Source organism: Grampus griseus (assembly GCF_964374135.1).
Source record: "Grampus griseus genome assembly, chromosome: 12".
NCBI classification, from domain to species: Eukaryota; Metazoa; Chordata; class Mammalia; order Artiodactyla; family Delphinidae; genus Grampus; species Grampus griseus.
Genome location: NC_139006.1, coordinates 1,962,053 through 1,987,823, shown reverse-complemented (window position 1 = coordinate 1,987,823; position 25,771 = coordinate 1,962,053). Strand labels below are relative to the sequence as shown.

At 57.2% G+C, this 25,771-nt stretch overlaps 1 protein-coding gene across 1 annotated transcript in view; it reads right to left on the bottom strand.

The window, feature by feature from the left end:
• RIMBP2 (RIMS binding protein 2) overlaps window positions 1-25,771 on the bottom strand; it is a 203,268-nt gene that overhangs the window by 21,110 nt on the left and 156,387 nt on the right. The window contains exons 10-17 of the mRNA XM_082668289.1: window positions 22,110-22,219; window positions 18,414-19,223; window positions 14,569-14,720; window positions 13,132-13,593; window positions 11,099-11,242; window positions 8,352-8,510; window positions 4,963-5,658; window positions 3,329-3,446 (exon numbers count right to left, since the gene is read on the bottom strand). Of these exons, the coding sequence (XP_082524415.1) occupies window positions 3,329-3,446; window positions 4,963-5,658; window positions 8,352-8,510; window positions 11,099-11,242; window positions 13,132-13,593; window positions 14,569-14,720; window positions 18,414-19,223; window positions 22,110-22,219 (2,651 nt within the window). The remainder of the gene's footprint in view (window positions 1-3,328; window positions 3,447-4,962; window positions 5,659-8,351; window positions 8,511-11,098; window positions 11,243-13,131; window positions 13,594-14,568; window positions 14,721-18,413; window positions 19,224-22,109; window positions 22,220-25,771) is intronic.

The window sequence follows — 25,771 nt, the reverse complement described above, 5'->3', positions numbered from 1 at the left end:
GCTGCCACAATTCCGATAACTGGCCTCAAGGAAATGGGAACAAACCGACCCTGGAACTGAAGACTCACTGTACCTAAAACCATCAAGATGACGCTGGTCAGACGACCGATGACCAAGTTCAAGATGCCTGTCGGGGCTGCCTGTGCTGGTTCTGCACGGAGCCCCCTCCCTCCGTCTATAAAAGCACTTGCCCCCGACTGTCGGGGGAGGGGGGAGTCGGCCTTTGGACAGGTGTCCCCCGCCACCACCTGGTTGCCAGCTTCCAAAATAAAGCAAACTTTCCTTTCCACCAACCTGGCCTCTTTATTGGCTTTTGAGCAGCGAGCGGCTGGACCCCACTGCCGGTTACACAGGGACTAGATCTAGGAAAATAGTCTGTTCACACGTCACTGACTGTTCACTTCCTAGGGTTTGGGGCATGATTCTCTTCTTTTCTGGTAGCTGCTGAACACGATTCACTTTTGTTTTTTTTTAAATAAATAAATTAATTTATTTTTGGCTGCGTTAGGTCTTCATTGCTGGGCGCGGGCTTTCTCTAGTTGCGGCGAGCAGGGGCTACTCTTCGTTGCGGAGCGCAGGCTTCTCATTGCGGTGGCTTCCCTTGTTGTGGAACACGGGCTCTAGGCGTGCAGGCTTCAGTAGCTGTGGCTCGCGGGCTCAGCAGTTGTGGCTCGCGGGCTCTAGAGCGCAGGCTCAGTAGTTGTGGTGCACGGGCTTAGTTGCTCCGCGGCATGTGGGATCTTCCCGGACCAGGGCTCGAACCCGTGTCCCCTGCACTGGCAGGCAGATTCCTAACCACTGCACCACCAGGGAAGTCCCACGATTCACTTTTGTCTTCTGAAATTATAATAGGTTCTTCAATCTGTGTATGTATACATGTGTATGAATATATAAAGTATTTGATATTAATTACGCCTTTTACATGATTTCTTGCATTTCTCCATGATGAGAAATCAGGTACAATGAAAGCAACTGTATCACGGATTTATTTAACATGTTTTGAATTCTATTATTAACAGACCTTTTGGTTAAGCTGTTACCACAGCACTACTCTGTTTTTGCCAACGTAGCTAGTGTGTTACCGAAATTAAGACACGTGTGCAGCCTTCTGCATTCTCTACCTTAAGACAACACTGACTGAGTGAGTGTTAGAGACTCCGATGGGGAGGCGGTGGGTCCGCCGAGGTTTTCCTTGACGCCCCTGCCCAGCTGGGAATTTGCAGCACCGTTATTTTCAGTCCTGTAGACTCTCCTTCTCCATCCTAGGAGACCGGAGTAGGAGACCCACGGGACGTCCTGCAGAGCACACCCCTGCCTGGTGCCGCGGCATTGATCTGCAGCCACGGGAAGGGTGGCAGCTCATGTGATGAGCATTCACTCGTTAAAGTCGCAGCCGAACGAGGACTCAGGAACCAAGCTCAACAGGAAGAACAGTCTTGAACTGGTCCCCACCTCGTTCCTCAAGACAGTCAGTCTGGACAAGTCATTTACCTTGCAAGCCAGGAGCACCTACCTGACATCCGTAATTGCTACGGGGGAATTATACACACATCAGATGAAGCTCTGAGCGACGTGGCCGCAGCTTACAACACTCGAAACCAGAGTGAGCTCAGTACACACAGAACGCTGCTAGTGCGTCTGCAGTAAGTGAAACCGGCGTTTTCCAGCTGATTTTGTTTATATTTCGGCTTATTTTGCTATTTTTCAGCTAAATGAATACGCTCCGTGTTTTCAAAGGTCGGTTAACAGTCTGAAATTTTTTACTGATAAAAATAAAAACATTCTAGGGCTTCCCTGGTGGCGCAGTGGTTGAGAGTCCACCTGCCGATGCAGGGGGCACGGGTTCGTGCCCCGGTCCAGGAAGATCCCACATGCCGCGGAGCGGCTGGGCCCGTGAGCCATGCCCGCTGAGCCTGCGCGTCCGGAGCCTGTGCTCCGCAACGGGAGAGGCCACAACAGTGAGAGGGCCGCGTACCGCAAAAAAAAAAAAGAAAAAAAGCCCAACAAAATAAAAACATTCTAAAAACTGTAAAGATGGAAAAGGAAACTTTTGTTTCCCTATTGTTTGGACTCCATGAGGAAGAAACGCCTGAAAGAAGGACGAAACTTCAGGGGATCTGTATTGCTGTATAAAGTCTTTAATTATTTTTGGCTGACGTGAACGATGGTCTTTTAAACCTTAGCTATTTAAATGTGATTGGGGCTGTGTTTTCAGGTGTCTGGACCTCCATGGGTGGCTTTCCTTGAGCCTTGTCTCGCCAGATCAAGATGTTTTGCTCTCATCTACTTCTGTTCCATGAGTGGGTCTCTTGCTTTGTTTCGTGTGTGTGTGTGTGTGTGTGTGTGTGTGTGTGTGTTTTCACACAAAGCTAGTTTATTTGTCCTGATTACCAGATTCCATTATCTTGTGCATAACACTTTTTAGAATTGTTTTGCTGGGGTTCATTCCAGTAGTAGAAAGATTCCCATCTGACCTTCAGCCACGTTCCCCTCTTAGCGGACTGATCAGAATGACTACAATGACAGCTTTCAGCACGGCTGGCTGAATTCCAAAAAGTAATTAAGAGAATGGAATTGGATGCCAGAGGATGACTCATGCACAAGGAGGTGACCAGATGGACGGGGTCAACACACAGGTCAGGGCACACATTCAGGCCTCCTGGCGTTTTTCATAACTTTCAACCCCAGTTGTCCAAGGGTTTCACGCATACAGATAACCCTCCTTTGACTCAGGGCTTGTTTAGATATCTGGAGTTCGGCCACCATCCCCGCCTCTGCTGCTTTGACCATGAGCAACTCACGAGAGCATGACCTAGGAGCTGGGGAGGTGGCCCGTCACCATCTCTTCAGTGCCTACCATGGCAGCCTCTGCAGTGAAAAAAGAAAAACTGGTAGGGAGAAGATTGCTGTCAAAAGTCAATATATTTTGAGAATACTTGAATTTCGGTTATATTTATCTTGTGCTGTTTCTGCCTTCTTCTGCCATAAATAACTGAGGGTGTTCTGTATTTAGTTGAAAATGCTATTCCTAATGACTTTTTTTTTTTTTTTTTGGCAGTACGCGGGCCTCTCACCGTTGTGGCCTCTCCCGTTGCGGAGCACAGGCTCCAGACGCGCAGGCTCAGCGGCCATGGCCCACGGGCCCAGCCGCTCCGCGGCATGTGGGATCTTCCTGGACCGGGGCACGAACCCGTGTCCCCTGCATCGGCAGGCGGACTCTCAACCATTGCGCCACTAATGACTTTTTAAAACTATTTATATGGAGGACCAAGCAGCCACGTGCTCTGTGCTTAAAAGAAAGAGGGAGGCCTCCATCAGGCCCACTAACCGGCAGACGGGACCATCATTGGCCGGGACCTGTGGCGGCTGGCACTGCCGTGGGGAAACCTCCGGCCCACGTGATCCACCCGATCAGCCCGTCCAGCAGTCACCGGGTTTCCTAAAATCTAAAGACAAAACAACAACACGGTCATGAGGCTTGCCAGCCGCGGGAAGGAAAGAATTGTCAGCCAAATCAGTTCAACTTAGAAGCAGAAGCTCTAAAGGCAACTAAACTTAGCTTTTAACTGAAAGGTTAGCTGAATAACCTGAAAGAGGAAAAAGGGCTCACCCCAGGCACCCCGTCTTCTACAGCACACGGGTAGGGGCGAGAGAGCGTCCCTCGGGAGGCACCTTTCTGTTGCTGCTACTGCCGCTGACGCCAAATCTTTTGAACCACAGTGAGAGTGGCTCACAGACGACTCGTCACACCTTCAGCCCCTCTTTCCTAGTCTCAGCACAGCCCCTCCAGAGACCACAAAAGCGGGGGAAACACTGCGTTTCCAGATGTCCCGCCTGGGCAAAGTTGCATGTGAGGTTACCGAAAACTCAAAGACAGAAGTTTCTGTGTGTAATCAGCTTGGAAGCTCATGGCAACGTCTTGGCCCTAGTGCAAAGACACCAATCCCATTCCAGGGCTAACCTGAACGGCCCTCCTTTACGGGTAAGTCGGCCTCTGATTCACACTACAGGTTTGCATCGCATCATGTATGAGAATCAAAGCAAAGCCTCCAGCTCACTGGTAATTTGAGTCAGGAAGTTTTCAGGGACACAGGGAAGGAACCGGGGTTGGGAGTGACGGAAATTAGTCTGTTACAGGCGGGGAACAGGGAGCGAGCTGCAGTTTGCTGGTGTCAGTGGGCTGTGGATCGGCGCCCTCTAGTGGACATGTCACAAACTGCACCGGCTCAGACCCAGGGCCTGGAGCCCCGGGATGTCTCACCTGTGTTTTCATGGAAAAGTTCAGCATGACAGGAGCAAGTGTTCTGAAAAGAGGACACAATATAGAGATGAATGAAGCCTTGAAGGAATCCCTACTCTTGAAAACCACTCACAAGCCTGGAAGACAAGGCAGGGGGATGGGTCTAGAGCTGATGATGGAAAAGTCATTCTGAAAACTGGTCGCAGGAAAGAAACCGGGGGAAAAAAAGAAAAAGAAAACCTTTGCAAACAGATGCAAAAACGGATCTCTTCAATCATTGTTCCCTATTTTTTTTCAGTTATAGGTGAAGGCCAAAACCAACCACAACCAAAAACCAAAACCACAACGAGAGAAAAACTTTCAGTAATACCAGTAAGTCATAAGTAAGTCCCCACAGTTCGCTTTGCAAAGTATGTGTTGCCAAACTTTTGGAGAATCGTAGTTCAGCTAACCCTTAATTAAAATTTAGATTCAGTTGTCCTTTAATTAAAGCAGCCACACTCATCACTGATTTGGGGGTAGGCGGTCATCATTCTAAAGCAAAGTAAAGAAATCATCAGCGTGCTCCAGACTGGGAAGCTGCATAGATCAAAGATGCATGGAAAATGCAAGAGAGCCAGCAGAGAGCGTGCCCGGGATGGACACCAAAATAAAAGAAGGTGAAAAAATGAAAACGGATTGGTTTGGCAAGCGGATGTGAGCGGGAGGTTTACTTCACACACCAAAGGACCGTCTGCAACCCGGGGAGGAGGCTGGGCGTGTCGGGCACTGGCCCTACTGTCGGACATTTTTATGCTTTTCTTCCAGACATCCCGGAAGTCCTCCTGGCCCGCGGGCTCGCCCCAGCTGCACTTGCTGGGGGTGGACCGCTCCGGGCTCGGGCGGGCCTCACTGCTGCTGACGACATGGCCGGGCTCCGCTGGCTCCCCGACATCTTCTTCGACGCTGCTCTGCCGGGTCAGCGTCCGGCGCCGGGCCAGCAGGGGCCTCAGGCTCCTCCTACAGGGACAGTGCCCGGGGCCGGGGCTGCACTGGGCAGCGGGGCTTCTGAAACTAAACCGTATCTCCTCCTCTTCGCTCCCACAGTCCAGGCCGCTGTCCGGGCTCCTGGTGGCCGAGCGGCTGAACCGACAGCCTCTGTCTTCGAACACGAGGTCCTCGGCCTGGGGGCCCCTGGGTCTGGCAGGGACCCGGGAGCCAAGCGGGGCCTCGTGCCCCTTGCAGGGCCTGGCGGGCTTGGGCTCTCTGGCCAGCCGGGTCCGGGCCCTGAAGCCCTGCTTGTACAAGAGCTCACAGGGCTCTCCATCCTCCTCGGCTACTTCAGGGATACTGAAAAGCTTCTTACTGTGCTGGGTCTGCTGGGGACACTCGGGCAGCTCCAAGAAAGCACGTTCAGTGGTCCTATTCTTAGAGCACTCCTTAAGGGGGTGGTGTGTTAGAACAGGTGCCGGGAGTCAGTGTGTGATCAGATATGAAGTGGGGCAGAGGGAAGGAAAGAAAATACAGACAGAATTAGTCTCCGAGGCCATGAGGGACAGAAAGCATGCTTGTAGTCGTGGCGGGAGGGGAGCGGAGGGGAGGGCGGATGGCATGCTCTGGCCGGGGCTCTGGAATGAGAACAGAATGGGTTAGACGGATGGGGCCGGAGCAGGGTGGGGTGGGCAGAGCACACGCAGAGCGGCCTGACACCCTCAGGACCAGCCATGCAGCCCCAACAAGGGAAGAGTGGCAGCTGGGCCGCGGGTGCAGGGAGGATGGTGGCAGGAGGCCTCACGCTGACCGAGGCGCTAGGATCTGTGACACGGCTACACCCAGAGGCAGGGACGTCTGAGTCCGCTGGCTGCACCTTCAGAAACTCGGAAGGCAGCTGCCGTGGGCCGCCGGCAACTGGAGATGATTCACAAAACGGGGACCCCAACCCGGCCACGCCACTGGACTCCGCACGTCCCTCTAAGCTCTCAGCACCCTCTGAAATCCATCCTCATGCGCAGTAACCTACGGCCTCTCTCCCTGGCTCAGATCTCAGGCTGTGAACGCGGGGACCTTGGAACCGGGCGCCCCAAAGTCACGGCTCTGGGGACGGTCTTGCTCTGTCCGTATCTGCAAAGGCTGCCTGTCTCTCCGCCAGACCCCGGACCTCGAGGCCCCCAGCGAGGAGCCGCGTCCCCGCCAGTATGGTGGCTGGCCCACTCAGAGGGGCCTAATGGACATCGAGGGGCGGACACCCCACGGCCACCGTCCCGGATGTCGGTGTCTCTCCGGATTTGCCCTCAGCCCCCTCCTCTGGTCCCGCTGAACCGGCCCGCTGGGCGCCCCTCCCGGGACACTCCAGCGACTCCACGAAGCCGTAAGCCCACCGTCTGCCCTGCCACGGGCCTCCAGGGGTGCACGTTAAAGACGCCTCCGCGGGGGAGCACCGGATTTGCTTCCCTGCCCCCAGCCCACCGGCCTGTGCGCCCCTCGCGCACGGGGACCTAGCGGGGTCGACTCAGGGCCGCGTCTGCCGCAGGTCTGGAGCCCACTAGGGCCAGGCGAGGAGGGCGTGGCACACGCTTCGCTCATTTGCTCACAAGCGCCCCACGGAGGCCGTCTACTCCGGGGAACACGGAGGTGGAGAGGGAGAGCGAGGAAGCAGCGACCCAGCCCCGGGCGCCAAGCGGGGCACACGTGAGCCAACAGGGCTGCCACGTGGGAAGGTGAGCCCGCGGGCCGGATCCCCAAGCTAAGTCTTGGAATTTCTGAAAAGAAACTAGGAGTCCAGATCGCTGAACTTGCCCTCTAGGCCTTCTCCCCGGGAGCCATGGTGACCTTTGGTTTCTCTGCTAACGCGGCGCAGGAAGTACCATCCCAGAAGCGTCATGGGGGAGGGGAGGGGAGGGGAAGCAGATGCGCTTCGCCGGCCCAGCTCGTGGGGAAGCATGGGGAGCGGGTCAGGCTGGACCGCGGGCAGCTTGGGACCTTCCTCCAACAAGAAAGGTCACGGTGAATCCTGCTGGACGGCGGCCCAGGGCGGGGAGGAGGGGGGCCGGTGGGGGGAGTAGGAGCTGCAGCCGTGCGGGGTTTGCACAGGCATCTGCAGGTTCTCCAGCGACAGCGTCTCCGGGGCCCTGCGGGGGGCCTCTGCGGGGAGCTCGTCAGGCAGCCTGGTCTATGCAAGCGGGCACTGAGCGGGCAGTCAGATCTGGGTGTTGCCTTCCGTCCAACATTCAAAATGCGTGCCTCTGTGTTCCCAGAGGAAGGCCGGGGTCGGGCGGGGTTTTTCTCTCCGAGGCCTTTTTCACGTGAAAACCCCACAGCGGCCCGACCAGCTCTCCAGCCCTTTGTGTGTCTCCCGCGCTGGGCTGGGAGCAGCTGGAGGTCGGAGGTCATGTCCATCCTCATACCCCAGCCTGGCGGAGGGCCTGGCGCACAGGGGCGACCAGCTCGTGCCGAGTGAACAGATGCTCAGCTGGAACGGGCAGCGGCAGCAGCAGGACGGCTCCTGGTGCGTCCTGGGGCCTGGAGCGCGATCTTGGTCAAGGTGACCCCGCGTCAAACCCTTGGCTGACGGCTACGCCAGAGGCAGAAGCAGAGGATGCCGGGGCCCCTGGTGGGAGGTGTCTGAGAAGGGGCTGGTGTGTGGACCCCGCTGTCCTCCAGGAGGGAGGACCCTCCTCTGACAGCCCCTCTCCCTGGCCCTCCTGCGGTCCAGCAGCGTCCACCTCGGTTGAGAATCTTTGCGCGACTCGCTCCCAGTCTCCAGTCTGCCTCGGAGGCGGACTCGCGCCCTCCCAGGCCCTGCCCGTCTGCGGATGGCCACGGAAGCCAGGGCGTTGGCAGGGTGGGAATCTTCTTTGTTCTATTCTTTCCGATTCAGTTCTTGATGCAGAGGTGGGTGCCCCTGGGGGTGCCCAGTGGATTCTCCCAGACTCCTTCACCCAGAATTTGGGGAAAGAGGAGGGACAGGAAACCCCGAGTGCAGACTCAACAGTGAGCGAAGCCCGTGCGAACCTGTGGACTCTGCTTGCAGGACCAGGTGCTGCCTCTGGAGCCGGCCTCGTGGCCTGGCAAAGGGACAGGGATGGGGCGGCTGTGGGGACGGCGGGGAGGGGCCTGGCGCCCCGGCACTGACCTTGAGGGCACTGCGGGCCGCGCCGCTGGGCCGCCTCCGGGCCGCGTCCTCCAGCTGCATCTCCGAGCACAGTTCTTCCTCGTCTTCCTCCATGATGTCCGAGAGGTCGGACCCCCGGCTGCTCTCCGTGTGGTACTCGTCTCCATGGCAACAGTGTGGCTGGGCAGGAGAACGGGATGCAGATGGAGGGGCAGCTCCAGCACGCAGGAGTACCTGGGGCCCCTCCTGGCTGGCCTCCCCTGCTCTGCCCACTTCTGAGCTCAGAGTCGTGTCTGGGTGTCTGGGTGAGGTGCTCACCCCAGAGGTGAGGGAAACACAGTCCCCAAGCCTGCGGCAAGCTGGGATGGCAGACAGAGGACCAGCCCAGGCCTCCCAACTCTAAATCCAGACGGGCCCAGGCAGAGACCCCTTGGGCTCTTGGCAGGACAGAATGCCAGGGGGCTCACAAGACACACAGGAAAACATCGCTTTTCTGGGTACCGTCAGCCTCTCCAACTTAGTGGCTGGACAAAGGCTCAAGCGACAAGTCGTAAACTCAGGTGGCAGCATGACTCGAGGCCCCCCGTGAGCGTGTAGGTTGCATCTAGGGGCAGGGAGCAGAGAGTGCTGGGTGGCAGGGGTGCAAATGCACCATTAAGGGCGCCTAAGAGTTTTAAGAAAACCATGCAGTCTGAAATTCACACACGTGCACACACTGGGTTGTCAAAGAACAGCCCGGTCCGGGCGGGGTGGGACCCCCCACTGTGTGGTGTGCCCACTCTGTGCCCAGTTTGGTCACTGACACCAGAGAAGGCCCGCTGCTGGGGGTGCTTGGGGAGGAGTCTGGGGACGGCGGAAAAGGGTCAACAGAAAAGCAAGGAAAAGTAGCTTGCTAACATGTAAACTGAACCACCAGCAGCCCTGATGGGGTCTGGGGATTTGGGGGCTGGTCCAATTCAGCGGTCCCGTCCCCACCCTCAAAGCAAGCGCCCATTATTCAGCGTCTCGAGTATTTGCAGCAACTCAAACTGCACACCCTACGAGCTCAGACTTATGAGCCCCAAACATGCATAAAGCTGTTTTGTTTCTGCTGGATGGTGTCCATTAAGAGCAATTTCTTTATTCTCCTGGTGGGCGACCAGACAAGTGCCTTTAATAGCATCTCGAGACATGCTTATTAAAAATACCCCCGTTTCAATCACTCCTCTAGATAAAGACATGTCAGCACCTGAGTGGCACTAAGTTCCTGGCCCGCTGATGGGAAGGCAGCGTGAGTGCCCAGGCTGGGGGTCCCGACCCAGCTGAGCCCTCAGAGAAGTGGCCCAGATGCTCTCAGCCTGAGAAGTCTGTGTGTCAGCATTTGAGCTGCTCCAGCCCTAATTCTTTCTATCAGGCACTGCAGAGAAGACGTAAAGGTGAACTGATTTTAAATGAATAAACAAAGATCAGGTTGGTTTGAAAGAGGTCTCCCCAAGGCAAATGGGAAGGAACTCTCCTCGAGAACACAATCTCACTGGATTCAAACCCAATGATGAGTTAGTAATAAACCCATGGGATGGAAGGAGGTGTCTGCTGTTTGCCAAATACATCATGGATAAGCCATTCATAGGACTCCTATTCCTCTCTTCTGCCCAGTGAGATGTCACGGGGAGTCTTGATGGAGCTTCTGGAAAAGATTTTTCTACCAGTTAAAAGAGATGTGCCTGAGAAGAAAGCCCCCCTCCTTTTTCCCTTCCCTCCCTCCCTCCCTCCCTCCCTTCATTCCTTCCTTCCTTCCTTCCTTCTTGGGGTGCTGTCATATGAAAGTGTGACGACTGGCGCAATGGCAGCCACCTTGTAACCATGAGAGAAAGGCTAAAAGAATGGAAGATTCAGAACCTAGAGCCAGGACACCACTGAGCAGCTGAATCAACCGTGCAGCCTCCTACCTGAGACTTCCTGCGATGTGGGAGAATGAAATGTCTTTGTTATCTTAGTCATTATTAGTTGGGCATTCTATTTCTTGTGTTTAAATGAATGCAGATAGAATTACTTTAATCTTTTAGATAAAGAACCTGATGGTTGGAGAAGCTGAGTCACTTGCCTCCTACTAGCAGTGACAGAGCCAGGAAATGAGTCCAAGTCTGTGAGATTCCAAGGCCTCTTCCTGGCTAGGTTGTGACACTGCCTTGCTGCAGAGCTGTGTGTTGAGGGGGCTGGAGGATCTGACATCTGAGAGGTCTTCAAGCTCTGACATCTCAAGATCTCAGGACTCTCCAGGCCCCACTCTTCCTGTTGCCCAGACTTAGGTCTTGACACCATTAAAGAACATTCCCATTAGAATATGCATAATCAGAAATTGGAGACCAAACCCACATTGGATGGATTTGTCACTTGTGAGCCCGGTCTGGGACAAGAAGCCCTGACATTTTTGTCCCTCCAAGGGTGGGATGCTGACCGTTTAATTTCTGAATCTCCCATGATGCTTAGCACTTAGCAGACACTCATCACACATCTGCCTGATGAACGAAAGTAAAGAAACGAACGGTAGGTTTTGCCTAAACTGAGACCAGGCGGTTACCTGGAGACTCACCTGAAACACAAAATCAGCCCATGAACGGATACTCATACAGGGCAGTCAGGGAGGGCAAAAACCTCACATTCTGACTTTTGAAACTGTCCCCCAGTGAGGTCACAAATACGCAGGCACTGTGCAATCTAGACTTTCCAATGGACTGTGACTGTTGTCACCCGGGCCTTGGGGCCATGCACCCAGGAGCTGCACTCACCGGCTTGCCTAGCTCCGAGCCTTTCAGAAACTCGTCCACCGACGCGCCCCTCCTCTTGGCGTCGGGGGACTCGTAGCTGTCTTCCTCGTCCGAGTTTGCGTACTGCCCACTGCTCCTGTCCAGGAAGACGCTCCTTTTCTCTAGCTTGGAAGAGAAGAGGGGAGGTGTCAGGGCAGAGGCCGCCTGGCCCTGGGGATGGGCACAGGGGCAGGCGGCTTCCAGGCCCGACAGGGCTCCATCCTTTCCTCTAGCCTCCTCGGAGCCACTGTGTGAAGGGACTTGGGGTGAGTGACCCGCACAGGCTGGCGGGCGTTTTCTGATGCTGCCCTGGGTGCCCGCCGCCCCTCCCATGCCCACCAGAACTAGCTCCTGCCTTTGCAGGAGGTAACGCGTGGGTGCTGAGGAAAGGCTCCTCTCCCTCTGTTTGCCACCCTGGCCCGGCTGTTAACGTGACCAGTTAACCTTTTCTTGAATATGGAAGCTCAGAGGTTTGCTTTCTCTCCACACCTTCTAAAAGGGGAAGGCAGGCCGGGGAGAGGTGGGGAGGTGGCGGCTGTCCCAGGCATTCCTGGGCCCAGCCTCTGGCTCCAGCCTGCTCTCGGGGGTCCTGTCTGGGAGCTCAGGGTGGTGGGATGCGTGGCTGCTACCTGAGAGGGCGGGGGGGGGGGGCGGTGTGCAGAGCTCCCCCCCCCCAGCCCCTTCCTACACCAAAGCACCTGGGCTTCTGCTTTGCGGGAAATCAGGGCGGAGTGCCAGGGTGCCCGTAATAAAGGTGCACATTCTGCGGCATTTCCTTTAGTCAAGGGTACAAACTGCTGTGTAACTATTAACAAATCGGGAGATTCCACAGAAAGCCTGGATTTCCAGTTTCTCAACAGGCACTGAAGTGCTGTCACGGTACCTCTTACCCCTCCCGGTTGCCTGGCCGTGGCCCGCCCACCTCAGCTCTGACCTCTAGGGGTCTGGCCTCTCCTCAAGTTCCTGACCCGGCCTCCAGCCCGGAGGGGGCCTGGCCCGGGCCCGGGGATGCCCAGGAAGTGAGGGTCTCCCGGCACCGACACGGATGTCTCCACCTGCATCTCAGAGAAGGCACTGCCAGGGGCTGCCGTCCAGGAGAGACCCCCATGGGCTGGCTGGGCAGAGCTGAGAAGACCACTGACCACCACTGTCCCCTCTGCCAGGGCCCTGACCTCGGGCTTGCAGCAGACAAGCTGGGCGCCCTGGTAGACAAGCGCACCCAAGGGAGAAAGATGGGGGTTTGGCCCAGGCAGGGAGGGGCCCGCGGCCTAGCCCAGGTCCACACCCTCCTCTCCAGCATCACTTCACGGCTGCTTCTTACAATGTCTCGGCTCATTGCACATTTCCTCTGGGCAGTGGCCACACGGCCATGCGAGTACTCATCCCCACGGTCCAGGCGATTTCTAGCAATAGGCATGCAAACATACTTACGTGCGTGCACTTCTACGTGTAGGTATCTGTGTATACATACGTGTATACAAATGTGTGCGTGCATGTACACACACGTACGTACATGTCTAGCCATGTGTACACACGCACAGGCACATAGCCACATGCGCAAACACACACACACACAGCTAGAAGTCTGAAGCGAGCCAGCCAGGAGGTGACCCTCGTTTAGGAAGATGTGCCCCAAGCCCACTCCCAGGCGGCACCTCTCAGATCCCCGGACACAGGCCAGAGCCTGGTTAGCGGGCTGTTAGCTCCTCTGCTAAGCCAGGCTGGTGGATGACCCTTTCCTCTGGTTATCTGGGTCTGTATCTACGCAATGAAAACACACGTTGATTCCGACAGGCTCAGGCCTGGAATGCCCTGGAATGCAGCCCTAGGGGAAAACTGGCGGATGAACACGGCATCCTTCTCCCCACGTCAACGCCGCCACTCTGGGTGCTGAGAGTTCGGGGCGCGTCTCCCCGCCGACTCGGGGTGCCGTGGAAGGTCCCATCCCCGCTGGGCTGCAGGGACGGACCGCACGGCACGGGCAGCGGTACCGCCGAGGAAACGCCCAGCCTTACCCTGCTGCTCTCGGCCACCCTCTGCGCGGCTTCCCGGGCCATGGCCTTGGCGACGGAGGTGGAGACCGGGGCGCCCTGCGGCTGCGGAAGGATGCGGCTGGGCGAGGGCGACCGCCGCCCCGGGCCCGAGCCCTGCAGGCCGGGCGGCTCCAGCAGGTGCCCGTGGGCCGGAGCAGGCGCCCGGCCGAGCTCCCAGGCCTCATGCGCCGCGGCGTGCGGACCCAGGTGTTCATCTTTGGTATCGGGGGCTCCAGCATTTGCTAATGGCTTCGGTGTGGGAGCAGTTCTCAGGTGGGGGGCAGGAGGCACCAGGAGGTCGGGGGGGATGGCAGCGGTGGCAGAGTCTACGGACTCGCCCTGGGCGGAGAGGGTCCGCACGGTCACACCCTTGGCTTCGAGGCTCCGCAGCCGCACCAGCTCCACGGCCGTGCTGTCCGCCGTGGGAGAGATGATCTCAGCCACCTGCGCGCAGAGAGCGGGGTCAGGGGTCAGGGGTCAGGGGTCGCCCGGGCGCCTCTCCAGCAGCCAGGGCCCTGGGCCCCGCCTACATCCCCCTCAAACCACACCCCCCGGCCCGGAAACCTCGCTAGGCGGCAGCCCCGCCTCCCGCCCGCCGCTGGAGGCCTGCGGGCGCCGCTCAGCACACCCTCTTCTTCCGCGTCCACAGCCAATCCGGGAGCAGCCGCGGGGGCGTAGAGCAATCAGAATGCCGGGCGTGTTACTGCCAAAGCGCGGCCCCGGGGCAGTGCCGGCAGAGGCCAAAACGGGCTTCCGGCCGTGGGGGACACGTGACTGCGGCCCCTCCGGGCCCTGCCTGCGGGGCTTCTGCGGGGAGCTGGGAGGAGAGAGGGCCGTGCAGCGGCCGCTCTCACGGGGCGAGCTGGGACACCGCCCCGCGTCTGATGCAGCAGCCCTGGCCCTGGGGCTGCGGGGAACACGGTGGGGAGTGGGGAGCAGGCAGAAGCTTGCTCCAGCCCCGCCTCCCAAGGGCAGCCGTGTCTGTCTCCTGTGCCCGGACCGGCTGGGGCTTGAGACTGCGGGCTCCCCTACAGCGGGCATTAACACTTCCCTGCAGCGTTTCCGGGGCATCTGGACTACCGTCTCGCCAAGAATCGTTTTGGTGGAATCTACTGAGTGGGCCCTGATATCGTGGGGCTCGAAAGATGTGAATTTTTGGTACCCAGGGGAGAACAAGAAAGGTCCGGGGCAGGACAGGTAGTCACTGCGGGAGGAGAGCAGAGAGCACTCTGGGCGGGAGGACGGCGCAAAAAGGATGGAATTCTCCGTGTCCTGCAGCCGAGCCCGGGATGGCGGCGCAGGGGGTGCTTAAGTAGCTGCTGGTGGGTCTTGGGGGCTGAGGAGAGAGGGAGAGTCGCGCGTCACTGAGCGGAGAGTGCTGGGGTCTCTGGGGCGAGCACTGCCCCCGCAAGGACTCACCCTCTGTCCTTTGGCATACACGCCGTAGCCGGTGACGTTGGCTCCATTGGACAGCCCCGTGGCCGTCAGCGCGGGCGGCTTCCAGGAGACCTGGACAGTGGCTGGGGTGGCTGCGGCCTGGACGGCAATGTCCTGGGGAGGGGCGGGAGGACCTGGGGGACAGAGCAGAGGGGCTTTCAGGACGCGGCCCTCTGGCAGAAGAGCTGCTACCACGCCCGGCTGGGGGCGCCCGGAAACGAGATCTTCTGTCAAAGCCTCCAGGGGTCGCGGGCAAAACATGAAGCGTGAAAGCAGGGCAGGAGGGTGAGGAGGTGGCAGCTACCGGACACGCGCGGTGCCCTCCTGGAACCCCGCTCACGGGTGCCCCGTCCCCAGGGGAGCCCGTGACCCGGGCCAGGCCAGCCGGCCACGAGGACCCAGCGTTTGGCAGAGGAAAGAAATCCCTGCCGCCTCTCCATCCTCTTCCGCGCCCCTCCTCCCTCCGCCTTCCCTCTGTCCCTCCGTCTCTCTCTTCATCAGACTTGGGGGCAGTGAGCTGGACCGCACATCCCCCATCTCACCGCCTTGCGGGACAGGACAGAACCGGAAGCTGGAGAGAGACGGTTCTGATGAAGCCACCCGGCCCTGGACACCGGCTCTGCACACACACTGCCCGGCTGACCAGCTGGGCCGCTTCCTTTGCCCCCGAACCGTTTGAATCGCGCTCACCATGGAAGTCTTGAGTAGCTACTTCAACCAACAAGGAGGCCAGGGTCATGTCGCTGGTCCTTCCAGGTGGCCCTTGGGGACAGCAGGACCACCTGTCTGCCCTGTAACCCACAGGCAGCTCCTTTCCCCCCGGGTCTGTCTGGTGCAAAACCCCCATAACTAGCGTTCTATTTGGAAAGGAACGTGTAGCTTTCCGGAAGAAGGTATGAGCTTCATCCTCCAAGACGCGGCTCCGGCCCGTGGATTTCTGGGGGGGGGGGGGGGGGGGCAGTGGCTGTTTGCTGAGGATTTTCTCTGTGCAGCTCATTCTGCTACTCACTTTGGACTCTTTACATCACTTGATCCGCACAACAGTCCTGTGAATTCAGCGCATCCTTGTTTTGCAAATGAGGAAGGTAAGGTTCGAGGGAAGCTGCTAGGCTATTGTGTGTTGGAAGCGCCGGCGGCGTGCAGCTCAGTGCAGCTCATGAGAAGGGCTGATGCGAGCCACCCTCAACACACTGCAATATGGGGCTTCTGAACTTCCCTACAACCGGCTTCACAAGTTAAATTCTACCGGGACGGTCCATTCAAACATGACAGATGGGTTATTCTTCTTTTTTTTTTTTTTTTTTTTAATAAACATGCTTTTTTTATTTTTATGTTGGGGGTAGGAGTTTATCAATTAATTAATTAATTTCTGCTGTGCTGGATCTTCGTTTCTGTGCGAGGGCTTTCTCTAGTTGTGGCAAGTGGGGGCCACTCTTCATCGCGGTGCGCGGGCCTCTCACGATCGCGGCCTCTCTTGTTGCGGAGCACAGGCTCCAGACGCGCAGGCTCAGTAGTTGTGGCTCACGGGCCTAGCTGCTCCGCAGCATGTGGGATCCTCCCAGACCAGGGCTCGAACCCGTGTCCCCTGCATTAGCAGGCAGATTCTCAACGACTGCGCCACCAGGGAAGCCCCGGGTTATTCTTCTTAAGGGCGAAGGTCAAGAACTGAAACTGGCTTGGGAGTTTGCTGGGTGCCCACTTCTACCACAAGACCAATGACAGCGGAGGGCCGGGGTTTTGTGGGTGGGGAAGACTTGTGTAGCTGTGACCTGCCAGCTCCAGCCCATCCCTCCAGTGGCTGAGAGGTGAGGGGGTCGCACTGACGTCCATCACGTGGGGACACCTGGTCCAGCCACGTGCCCGATGACGCGCTCACGCTGAACGAGGTTCAGGGGCTGCCCTCCCCACGCCTCTCACTTGTGACATTTCCACAGTCCAAATCCTCCTCTGCCTGGACAGGCAAAGGCACTAGTCTGCTGTGGACTGCATGTTTGCGTCCCCCCAAATTCGTATCTTGCAATCCTAACCCCCAAGGGGATGGTGCTTGGAGGAGGGGCCCGTGGGAGGTGGTCAGGTCATGAGGGGGGAGCCCCCACGAGCGGGATTCGTGCCCTTATCAACAAGGCCCCAGAGAGCTCCCTCACCCCGTCCTCCAGGTGAGGACACAGTGTCTTCACCGTCTAGGAGGCAGGAAGTGGGCCTCGCCAGACACTGGGTCTGCCCACGCCTTATCTCGGACTTCCAGCCTCCAGGACTGTGAGAAATAAGCGTGTGTTGTTCATAGGCCACTCAGTTTACGGCATTTCGTTACATCAGCCCGAGCTGACTAAGACAGCCAGGAATTGGGCGTGAACCTATGGGAACAGGCCCTCCCTGGGCTCAGCATCTTCTCCTGGTCCCTCTCCATCTCGACCTGAGCTTCTCCACAAAGACTCTCCCGGCTGTCCCAACGTATGTGCTCTTGCCTCTCCTCGGAGGCCCTGGGGTCTCTGGGTTTGGTGTCTCTGGTTTCTTCACCCCCCAGCACTGACCACAAGACTTCACACCAGGAACCAATGAAAAGCTCAAGTCCTCACTCGCCCAATATCCACGATCTGACATCCCGATAGGCAGGCAGGAAACCCAGCATCACCTTACAAGATGAATGAACTGACCCTTCATAAATGAGTTCCTACTCAGACCTGCTTCCTCCTCGAAGTAGTGTCTGTCCCGCCTGCCCCTGACCTTGCTGCTTTGTAGGTCAGACTCTAGTTGATGATGGAGTTCAAAAAGACGGGAGAGCACCATGGAATTAAAAGCAAATCCAGTTAGACGGAGATGGAAGGCTTTCGGCAGTTAGTAGAAATGATCCTGGAGAACCACTGGATTATTTGTCAACCTGCTGACAAATGAGGTTGGGCAGAGCTGGATTAATTAATCACAGAAGACAAATCCGAGGAGAGTGACAGGCATTCTGAGGGAATTCTGTGAACATCACAGGACTAAAATAAGCCCTCGAGGTATCAGAATATGCCCTCACACATCTTTGCAGACACAACCTTTGCTCCAGGAAGGCTGCTCTTCCCCAGGTGTCCGGGCTCCCATCCTGCGCACAGCTGCCTTCCTCGGAAGGGCTGCCCTGTACGCGAGCCCCAGGCGAGATCAGCATGACGGAACCTCGTGGAGATGGCGGTGACGGCTGCCCCGTGGATAAATCAGAGGATGTCCATCTCAACCCATGTCTTTACAGTTTCCTGGGAGAGAGTGGGGGGGGGATGGGAGAGGGGTGCATTCCTCCTCCTGTTACAGCTGGGAGTGCAGGGAACGAAGCCAAGATAGCGTCCACAATGGAACTTCATGTCTTCGCAGATTCACCCGTATGTGTGAGATATATACGCGTATGTGTATGTATAGCAAAAGCAGACATGAGAAGAGAGAACAATTCTGCGAGCGCTGTGGGCACCCCCTCCATGTTCCTCTCTGTGAGCGCATGGCCAGGAGTGGGTGACACGGGGGAGACGGAACCCTCCAATGGCCCAGGGTGCTCTCATTTCCTCCGGTTTTCTGTAGGACGAGCCTCTTACAGACGCAAGCGTTAAATATTTCCGACAACACGGCCCCTGAACAGAATCCAAGCTTTCTCTTTCCCTCTCACACACACACAGGCGTGCGTGGGTGTATTCCGTGGTCCCCGGCTGATGGAAGGATGCTCCGGGACGGCGCCGGCTGTCGGCAGCGGCTCCCCTTCCGCTCCCCCCGCCCCTCCCCTTGCACAGGGCGACATCCCGGCGTCCCCTCCCTTGGGGACTACCTCCTCCCCGACCCCCCACCCCGGGAGGACAGCTCACCTGCCGGCAGCGTGGAGAACTCCACGAAGGCCTCCTTCCTCTCCCTCTGCTCCAGGGGCAGTTGCCAGGGCACCTGGTGGGGCTTGGCCAGGACCTTCACTTTGTAAGCCGCGTTGGGCCTGAGGTTGCAGAACTGGTACTTGTAGCTGGTGGCCCGGACGACGTCCAGCTCCTGCTCGTTGAGGAAGATGACATGGCTGTAGTTGCTGTTGGTGGGCATCCAGGAGAGCTGGGCGGAGACCTGCGTGATGTTGTCCACACGCAGGTGGGACGGTGCCACCACCACGTCCTTGCCCACCAGCAGCGTGCAGCGCAGCCCGTCCGAGCTGCCCCGGCTGGTGGCGCACTGCACGGAGATGCGGTAGGTGCAGGCTGCCGTGTCCAGCTTCTCCACCAGGGCCTTGGTCCTGCCGCCCAGCGCCAGGCTCAGGCGCGTCTCTGCGTCCACCAGCACATTGTAGGTGCCCACAGTCCCCCAGCCCGGGGGCACCGCCGGGGGCTCCCAGCCCACAATGACACTTTTGGCAAGTTGTTTGATGAGGGTGATTTTCCGAGGGTAAGGCACGATGTCTTCTCCGATGTCATCGATGTTCGTGTCCAGCGTCCCCGCCCCGTGGTCGGAGGGGCCGGAGTCCGTGTGCGTCGGGGAGTGGAGGTCCAGGATGCGCTCCCCGTCCGAGCCGACGCCGGCATGGTTGGTGAAGTTCTGATCCTGGTCTTTCCCCAGAGTGCTTGCCAGTCGAGACTCGTCCTGGACAAAATCCACGAAGTTGGAGGGCACCAGGCCCCTCTGCCCGTCCAGGAGCTCGCCTGTGGGGTACGAGGACAGGGTTACCGCCCAACTGTCCCATGGGGGCCCGAGGGCCTGCAGTGGCGTCTGCGCCTCCCCGCAAGGGGACTGCTGTACGGAAAGCAGCAGGGTCACAGTGGATTCCTCAGCCCTTTACAGGAATCACTCCAGCATCACCTCTTCGGGACCCCCGCCCCTGCGTCAGCACCCCGCAACCTGCCATCTGCCACCCCACCAGTGAGGCTGGCTTCCCCCCTAGCGCCCAGCACACCACGGCCAGCCACCCGCGTATGTGTGTCAACGCCCCCCTTCCAACGGGGACGAAGCTCTGGGAGGACAGGGAACTCTGTTCCCTGCTAGACCTACAGGCACACCTGGCACAGAGTAGGTGCTCAGTAAGGGTTTGTCAGAAGGACAAACAACATGCAAACTGCGTGGGTTTGGAGGCTAAAAAATTACACACCTTACTCTGATTCTTGATTAGGTGATCACACAAACAGGAATTAAAAGGTGAATTTCCTCCCCCCCCCCCCCTTGCAGAGCAATGTGTCTGTCTTGGCGAAATTCCCGACATGTGTCCGTTTGGTGAGAGACGATCAGTTTGGTCCCAGAACCACCTGGAGGCTGAGTGGCCCGAAGAACGCCACCAAACTAGCTCTCGTGGCTGCGGGCAGTCACGGCGGGAACCGCTTTTTATTTCATGAAATAGATCTCGTGGCTGCGGGCAGTCACGGCGGGGACCGCTTTTTATTTCATGAAATAGATCTCGTGGCTGCGGGCAGTCACAACGGGGACCGCTTTTTATTTCATGAAATAGATCTCGTGGCTGGGGGCAGTCACGGCGGGGACCGCTTTTTATTTCATGAAATAGATCTCGTGGCTGCGGGCAGTCACGGCGGGGACCGCTTTTTATTTCATGAAATAGCTCTCGTGGCTGCGGGCAGTCACGGCGGGGACCGCTTTTTATTTCATGAAATAGCTCTCGTGGCTGCGGGCAGTCACGGCGGGGACCGCTTTTTATTTCATGAAATAGCTCTCGTGGCTGCGGGCAGTCACGGCGGGGACCGCTTTTTATTTCATGAAATAGATCTCGTGGCTGCGGGCAGTCACGGCGGGGACCGCTTTTTATTTCATGAAATAGCTCTCGTGGCTGCGGGCAGTCACGGCGGGGACCGCTTTTTATTTCATGAAATAGCTCTCGTGGCTGCGGGCAGTCACGGCGGGGACCGCTTTTTATTTCATGAAATGGTCTAATTTCTTCGCGTTCTCTTTACTCGTGGGGCTCGGAAGCTGCTGAGAGCAGAGCCGTGGAAAACTGAGAAGCGCTCGGAGAAGCTTCAGAGATGACACCGTTTGGGTGATCTCGCGACACCAGCGGGAAAGGGCTGTTTCCCCTGGCGCGTCGCAGAAAGGGCTTGACTGGGGGTCCGGGGACCCGGGAGGCTGGGCAGCGTGGAACGAAGGGTGGGGTCTGCTCCCAGTAGACACACGCACACGTCAAGGGACGTGCGACGGGCCCGGGCGACAGGGATGCTGACCACTGAGTCAGTCCCGAGTCTCCCAGGATCAGTGAGGATCTGTTTCTGCTCCTGTCCCCAGGGGCCGGGTCTTGAGACGTCAGTCTTTGCCTCGAGGATGCTCGGAAAACAGCGTCATTTGACACAGGGAACGCCGAGAAGGAGGAGGGTGGGAGTGACAGCAAGTCCTGTGTACCAGGCCGCATCCTCAGACCCCACGTCTGCTTCCTCATTTATCGCCACAGCCGCCCCTTAAGGTGGCCACCGCGGCCGTCTGCATAGCGAGGGGAGGTGAGCTTGCCACTGTCACGTGGACAACGGAACGCTGAGCTCTGCCGCCTGCCTTCCATCCGGCCTCTGGAAAGTCTATGTGAGCACAGTGCCTGGCGCAAATACTCTAGAGAACTCCAACAAGGGTTACCTGGCAGCCGCCTTGGGCACACAGTTCTCCCCTGGTGCGCACGTGGGTGACGGCCATGTGGATTTGTGTTAAGAGTTCAAGCAGCTTTGCCACCAGTTGTGGTGAAATTTCTCGGGAGGCCTACCCACAGCTGTGCCACTGTTTTTCCAGTAACTAATGGAAACCAAGAATTTCAATGACCCCAGGCTCTGGCACCTTCAGAATAACAGCCCAGGCTGGGCTGCCGCTCACCGACCTCAGCGGAGGCCACCTGATCTCGGAGCCCATCGACCCCAGGACAAGAGTCAAGAGTGTGGCCATCAGCTCCAGGGAAACTCCAGGAGGTCACGCTAGTTTAGCAAGAAACAATTTTTTTCTGCTCAGAGGGACAGGAGGAAACCGAGACCCTTCTGTTAGGGCAATGGGAGAGTTTAGGGAACCGAGGAATCTGGATTTATGAAGCTCCTGGGGATGTCCCATGTTCATCCCCTAGCTACAAAAGTGACCAAGGTTATGAGTTTTGGGCAGAGGAATTCCCATTTCCTGATCTCACACTGCGCAAGGTGCAGGAAGTGGTCAGCCAGGACACGGGGCTGGACCACCCTGGGTTAACAACAGAGGCTGAAGGTCAATGGGATCGCTGTGAACCAGACGAGGTCCCCTGAAAGGGTCCCCGGCCCTGCCTCGGAGAAGGTGCTGGGCTGCAAGAGAGGCGGGGAGGAGAGACCCTCATCTGTCAGCCCCACGTATCTGCGGGAGCTCCTGGGAAGCTCTGTGAATGTGAACATGAGAAGGTATCCACCCCGTGTCAGAGGGCTGCTGGGGGCTAAAAATAGGAAACCCCACTCAATCAGACAAAAGGGGAACAAACACCTCATAACTCCCGAGGGCAGGAGGGTCAGAGCAGAGGCTGGGGCGGCCGGGAGTGATGGGCGGCCCGGCCCTGGCCTGGCCTGTGTGCGCCACCTGCCCACCACGCTCTCACTGACCTTCATAGAAGCCATCCTCGTCCATGTCTCCATAGACGTAGAGGTACTTCCCCGCCGTGAGGGGCAGCTCAGCCTCTGGGTTCTCATTTGGCCCGTCAAAGGGGTTGTAACTAGAGAGAGAGAGAAAACCCATTCAGTGATGCTCTGGATGGAGACCGACCCCAGCCCGTCCCTTGCAGAGCTCGGGGCCTCCTCCCTGCTGTCGCCAGGATATTTTAGACCCACGCGATGGTTCGGTGCTCGTGGATGGTCAATGCACTGAAAACTCAGGCCATCGGTAGCTCAACTCACACAGATTCCATGCTGAATGGTAGTTCTGGAAGCACGCTCTACACTGAGTCCTTTGTATCAGATGACATTTAAATGACTCCAAATTATATTTTTAAATAAACTTCCAAATCAGCAAGCAAATAAAGAAGTAATTAATCCTATCACTGTTCAATGTATATTACTGATCACAGGTAGAATCATATGACGTATATGCTTCAGTCACCTGCTTACTTTTTACACTTTGCAACATGACGTGATTATGTTTCCCCTCATGAAATATTCTACCGTATCCTTTTTGATGGCTGTATAATACTCCATTGAAGAGATTAACATACTTTATTTCACCAATTTCCTATGCTGGGCATTGATATTTCTTCAAACTTTTGGCTGATATAATCAGTGCTGCCTCCAATATCTTTAACAACATACGTTGCACACCTGCCCACTTTCTTCCTAAAGATAAGTCCCTGGGTGGTATGTTTGTTTGGTCAAAGACCTGCGCGTTTTAGAGGCTTAGGTGTGTGCAGCCAGAATGTTCTAAAAGTGGACATACATTTTATCTTCCCCTCCCCACTAGGACTGCAAAATGCCCGCTTCTCGAATCCTCCAAATATTGGAATTAACATTTTTTTTAAAGTCATGTCCAACTTGCAGATAAAACATGTGAGATGAATTTCTGATTTTCTAGTTAAAGGGTCAATTAATTTAAAATAACAGGAAAGGGCTCAACAAGAAAATCCAAGTGACATCAGTGATAGTGGGAGATGATCACGTAAACAAAAAGAACAAAGGGTGTCACTCAGTGTCCTGTCACACAAAGGGTGAAGCCGCAGCAGCTCCCCTGGAGGCCAGCAGCCCCGTGAGGTACCAGCACTTTCCTCTGTGTGTTTTATCTGATCCCCACCGACGCTCAGTGAGGAGAGCAGAGATCATATTCTCTATTCTCATTCCCAATTCTCACGGCCAGCTGAAGTGCAGTGACTTGTCCAAAGCCACACGCTCATTAAGAGGTGTGGGTGGGAGCAGAACGAAGGTCTCCTGTCCCTCACCCTGCGTGGGTTTAACCACACCGCGTCGCCCTGTCCCTCGGGGTCCAGAGGTCCAAGGACGCCGTCCAGCGCCCTGAGGGTTTTACTGAGTCAGTGACTGCTGAGGCATCTGCATCGGGATGGAAAGCCAAGCAGACGGATGTACGATGTGAAAGCCCAGCGGCTGGAGTGAAGCCAAACGTGGTTTCTGGCAGAGGGAATGGCACGTGCAAAGGCCAGGAGGATGGGAGCGGGGTCCCCGCAGCTGCTGGAGGAGGATGGGGGAGGGTGGGAGCGCTGGGGGCCGTGGGTCGGAGGGGCCACATCAGTGTGGATTTAACCTCCAGAGCTAACAGCCATCGGGAAGGAGGCGTCACCTACGGAGTGACGTGATCGCATTTGCATTTTGCAGAGGGGTCCCTCTGATGCCGTGTGGATGGGGTCTAGCTGGGCAGGGAGTGTCCTTAGAGGAGATGGAAGGGGGGCTGCCTGGGTATGAGGGCAGGGGTGCAGGGTCCCGGCAGACTCGAAGCTTTCTGGCCTCATGAGGTGCAGATGTGTGTGCAATTACTGGGCAGGGGCTGGCGGGAGCGGGGCTGGATGCGGGGAGACGGGAGGCCCAGGGTCCAGTTCCAGGCGCCTTACGCTGCCTAGGCTCAGAGAGGCTGTGGCTGCAGGTGGAGCCTGGAGTGGTCCACGTGCAGAAGAGGTTGCCCAAGCGGGGAGGATGGAGCAGGAAGACAGGGGACGGGGCCCAGGCTTCAGGAGGCCGCACATCACTCTCAGGAAGAGAAGTCTCAGCTGGTGGGAAAGAGGGTGGAAGAGGCCAGCATGGGGAGGGGACCGTGGGCACCAAGGGGAACTGTGCACCGACGACGGGGTCCACATCCATTGGGGGTTGATGGATAAAATGCAGTCTCCCCGGGCTTCCCTGGTGGCGCAGTGGTTGAGAGTCCGCCTGCCGATGCAGGGGACGCGGGTTCGTGCCCCGGTCTGGGAGGATCCCACGTGCCGCGCAGCGGCTGGGCCCGTGAGCCATGGTCGCTGAGCCTGCGCGTCTGGAGCCTGTGCTCCGCAACGGGAGAGGCCACAACAGTGAGAGGCCCGCGTACCGCAAAACAAACAAACAAACGAACAAAAAATGCCATCTCCCCGAAGTCCGCTGTGATCCGGGTATAGAAGGGGACAGAGCTGCAGCGGGTGAGCCTTGATGACACAATGCTAAGATGGGAAGGAAATGTCCAGAACGGGGAACCCACAGCGACTGAAAGGTTAGTGGTTATTTGCGGTGGGGATGGAGGGGATGGGCTGACACCTGAAAGGGACGGGGGTCTTGGTGAGCGGACAGGGATGTTCTCAACTTGACAGTGGCAAGGATGGCACGTACTGTGCGTTGCATCTAGAGACCGTCATACAGGGTGAAGTAAGCCAGAAAGAGGAAAACAAATACGGTGTCATATCGCTTATAGGCGGAATCTAGAAAAACGGTCCAGATGAACTTATTGGCAAAGCAGAAAGAGAGTCACAGACGTAGAGAACAAACTGACGTTGACCAAGGGGGGTCGGGGGGTGGGACGAACTGGGAGATTGGGATGGACACAGACACGCTACGTAAAACAGAGAACTATCAAGGAGCTACTGCAGAGCACGGGGAACTCTGCTCAGTACTCTGTAATGGTCTAATGGGAGAAGATTCTAAAAAAGAGTGGGTACACGTATATGTACAACAGATGCACTTCGCTGGGCAGCAGAAACTAACACAGCATCGCAAATCAACTGTACTCCAATTTAGAAAAATGGGGGGACTGTAAGGTATGTGACCGACCCCTCAATAAAGCTGTTTCAAAGGAAGGGTGTGGGAGGCCTGCATCGGGTGCCTGCAGAACTTCTGGAAAGGGGCCCCCTGGAGCCTCAGCGGGGCTCGTCCTGCTGTTGGGGGAGGGGACTCCGGGCTGAAGAGGGGGCAAGAGATGGGGAAGCAAGGCCGCTCCACAGGCGGCTGCAGGAGCAGAGGTGGGAGGAGGGGACGGGGCCACGGGGAGCAGGGCTTCTCCTGTTTCGAGTTTGGGGAAACTTCGAAGCAGGGTGCTGAGTAAGGACAGTGTTTAGTTCCGGGGGGGAACACCCCCAAACTCCCCTTACCTTCGAGCCACTCCTCCAGGGATCCGCAGGGTGTTTGGGGAACTCAGATCCGCGCGACTCTGTCTGGGACTATTGTCTGCGCTGCTCACAATGTGGTTTGATGTGGCTGGGCGTCAGGTGGAAAACACCCAGAGCGCCAGCGGAGGATGGAGGTGGGGCTCACCGAGCGCCCTGGCTGGGGACCGTGCTGTCGGCCATATACCGGCTGACTGCCCAGGCTTT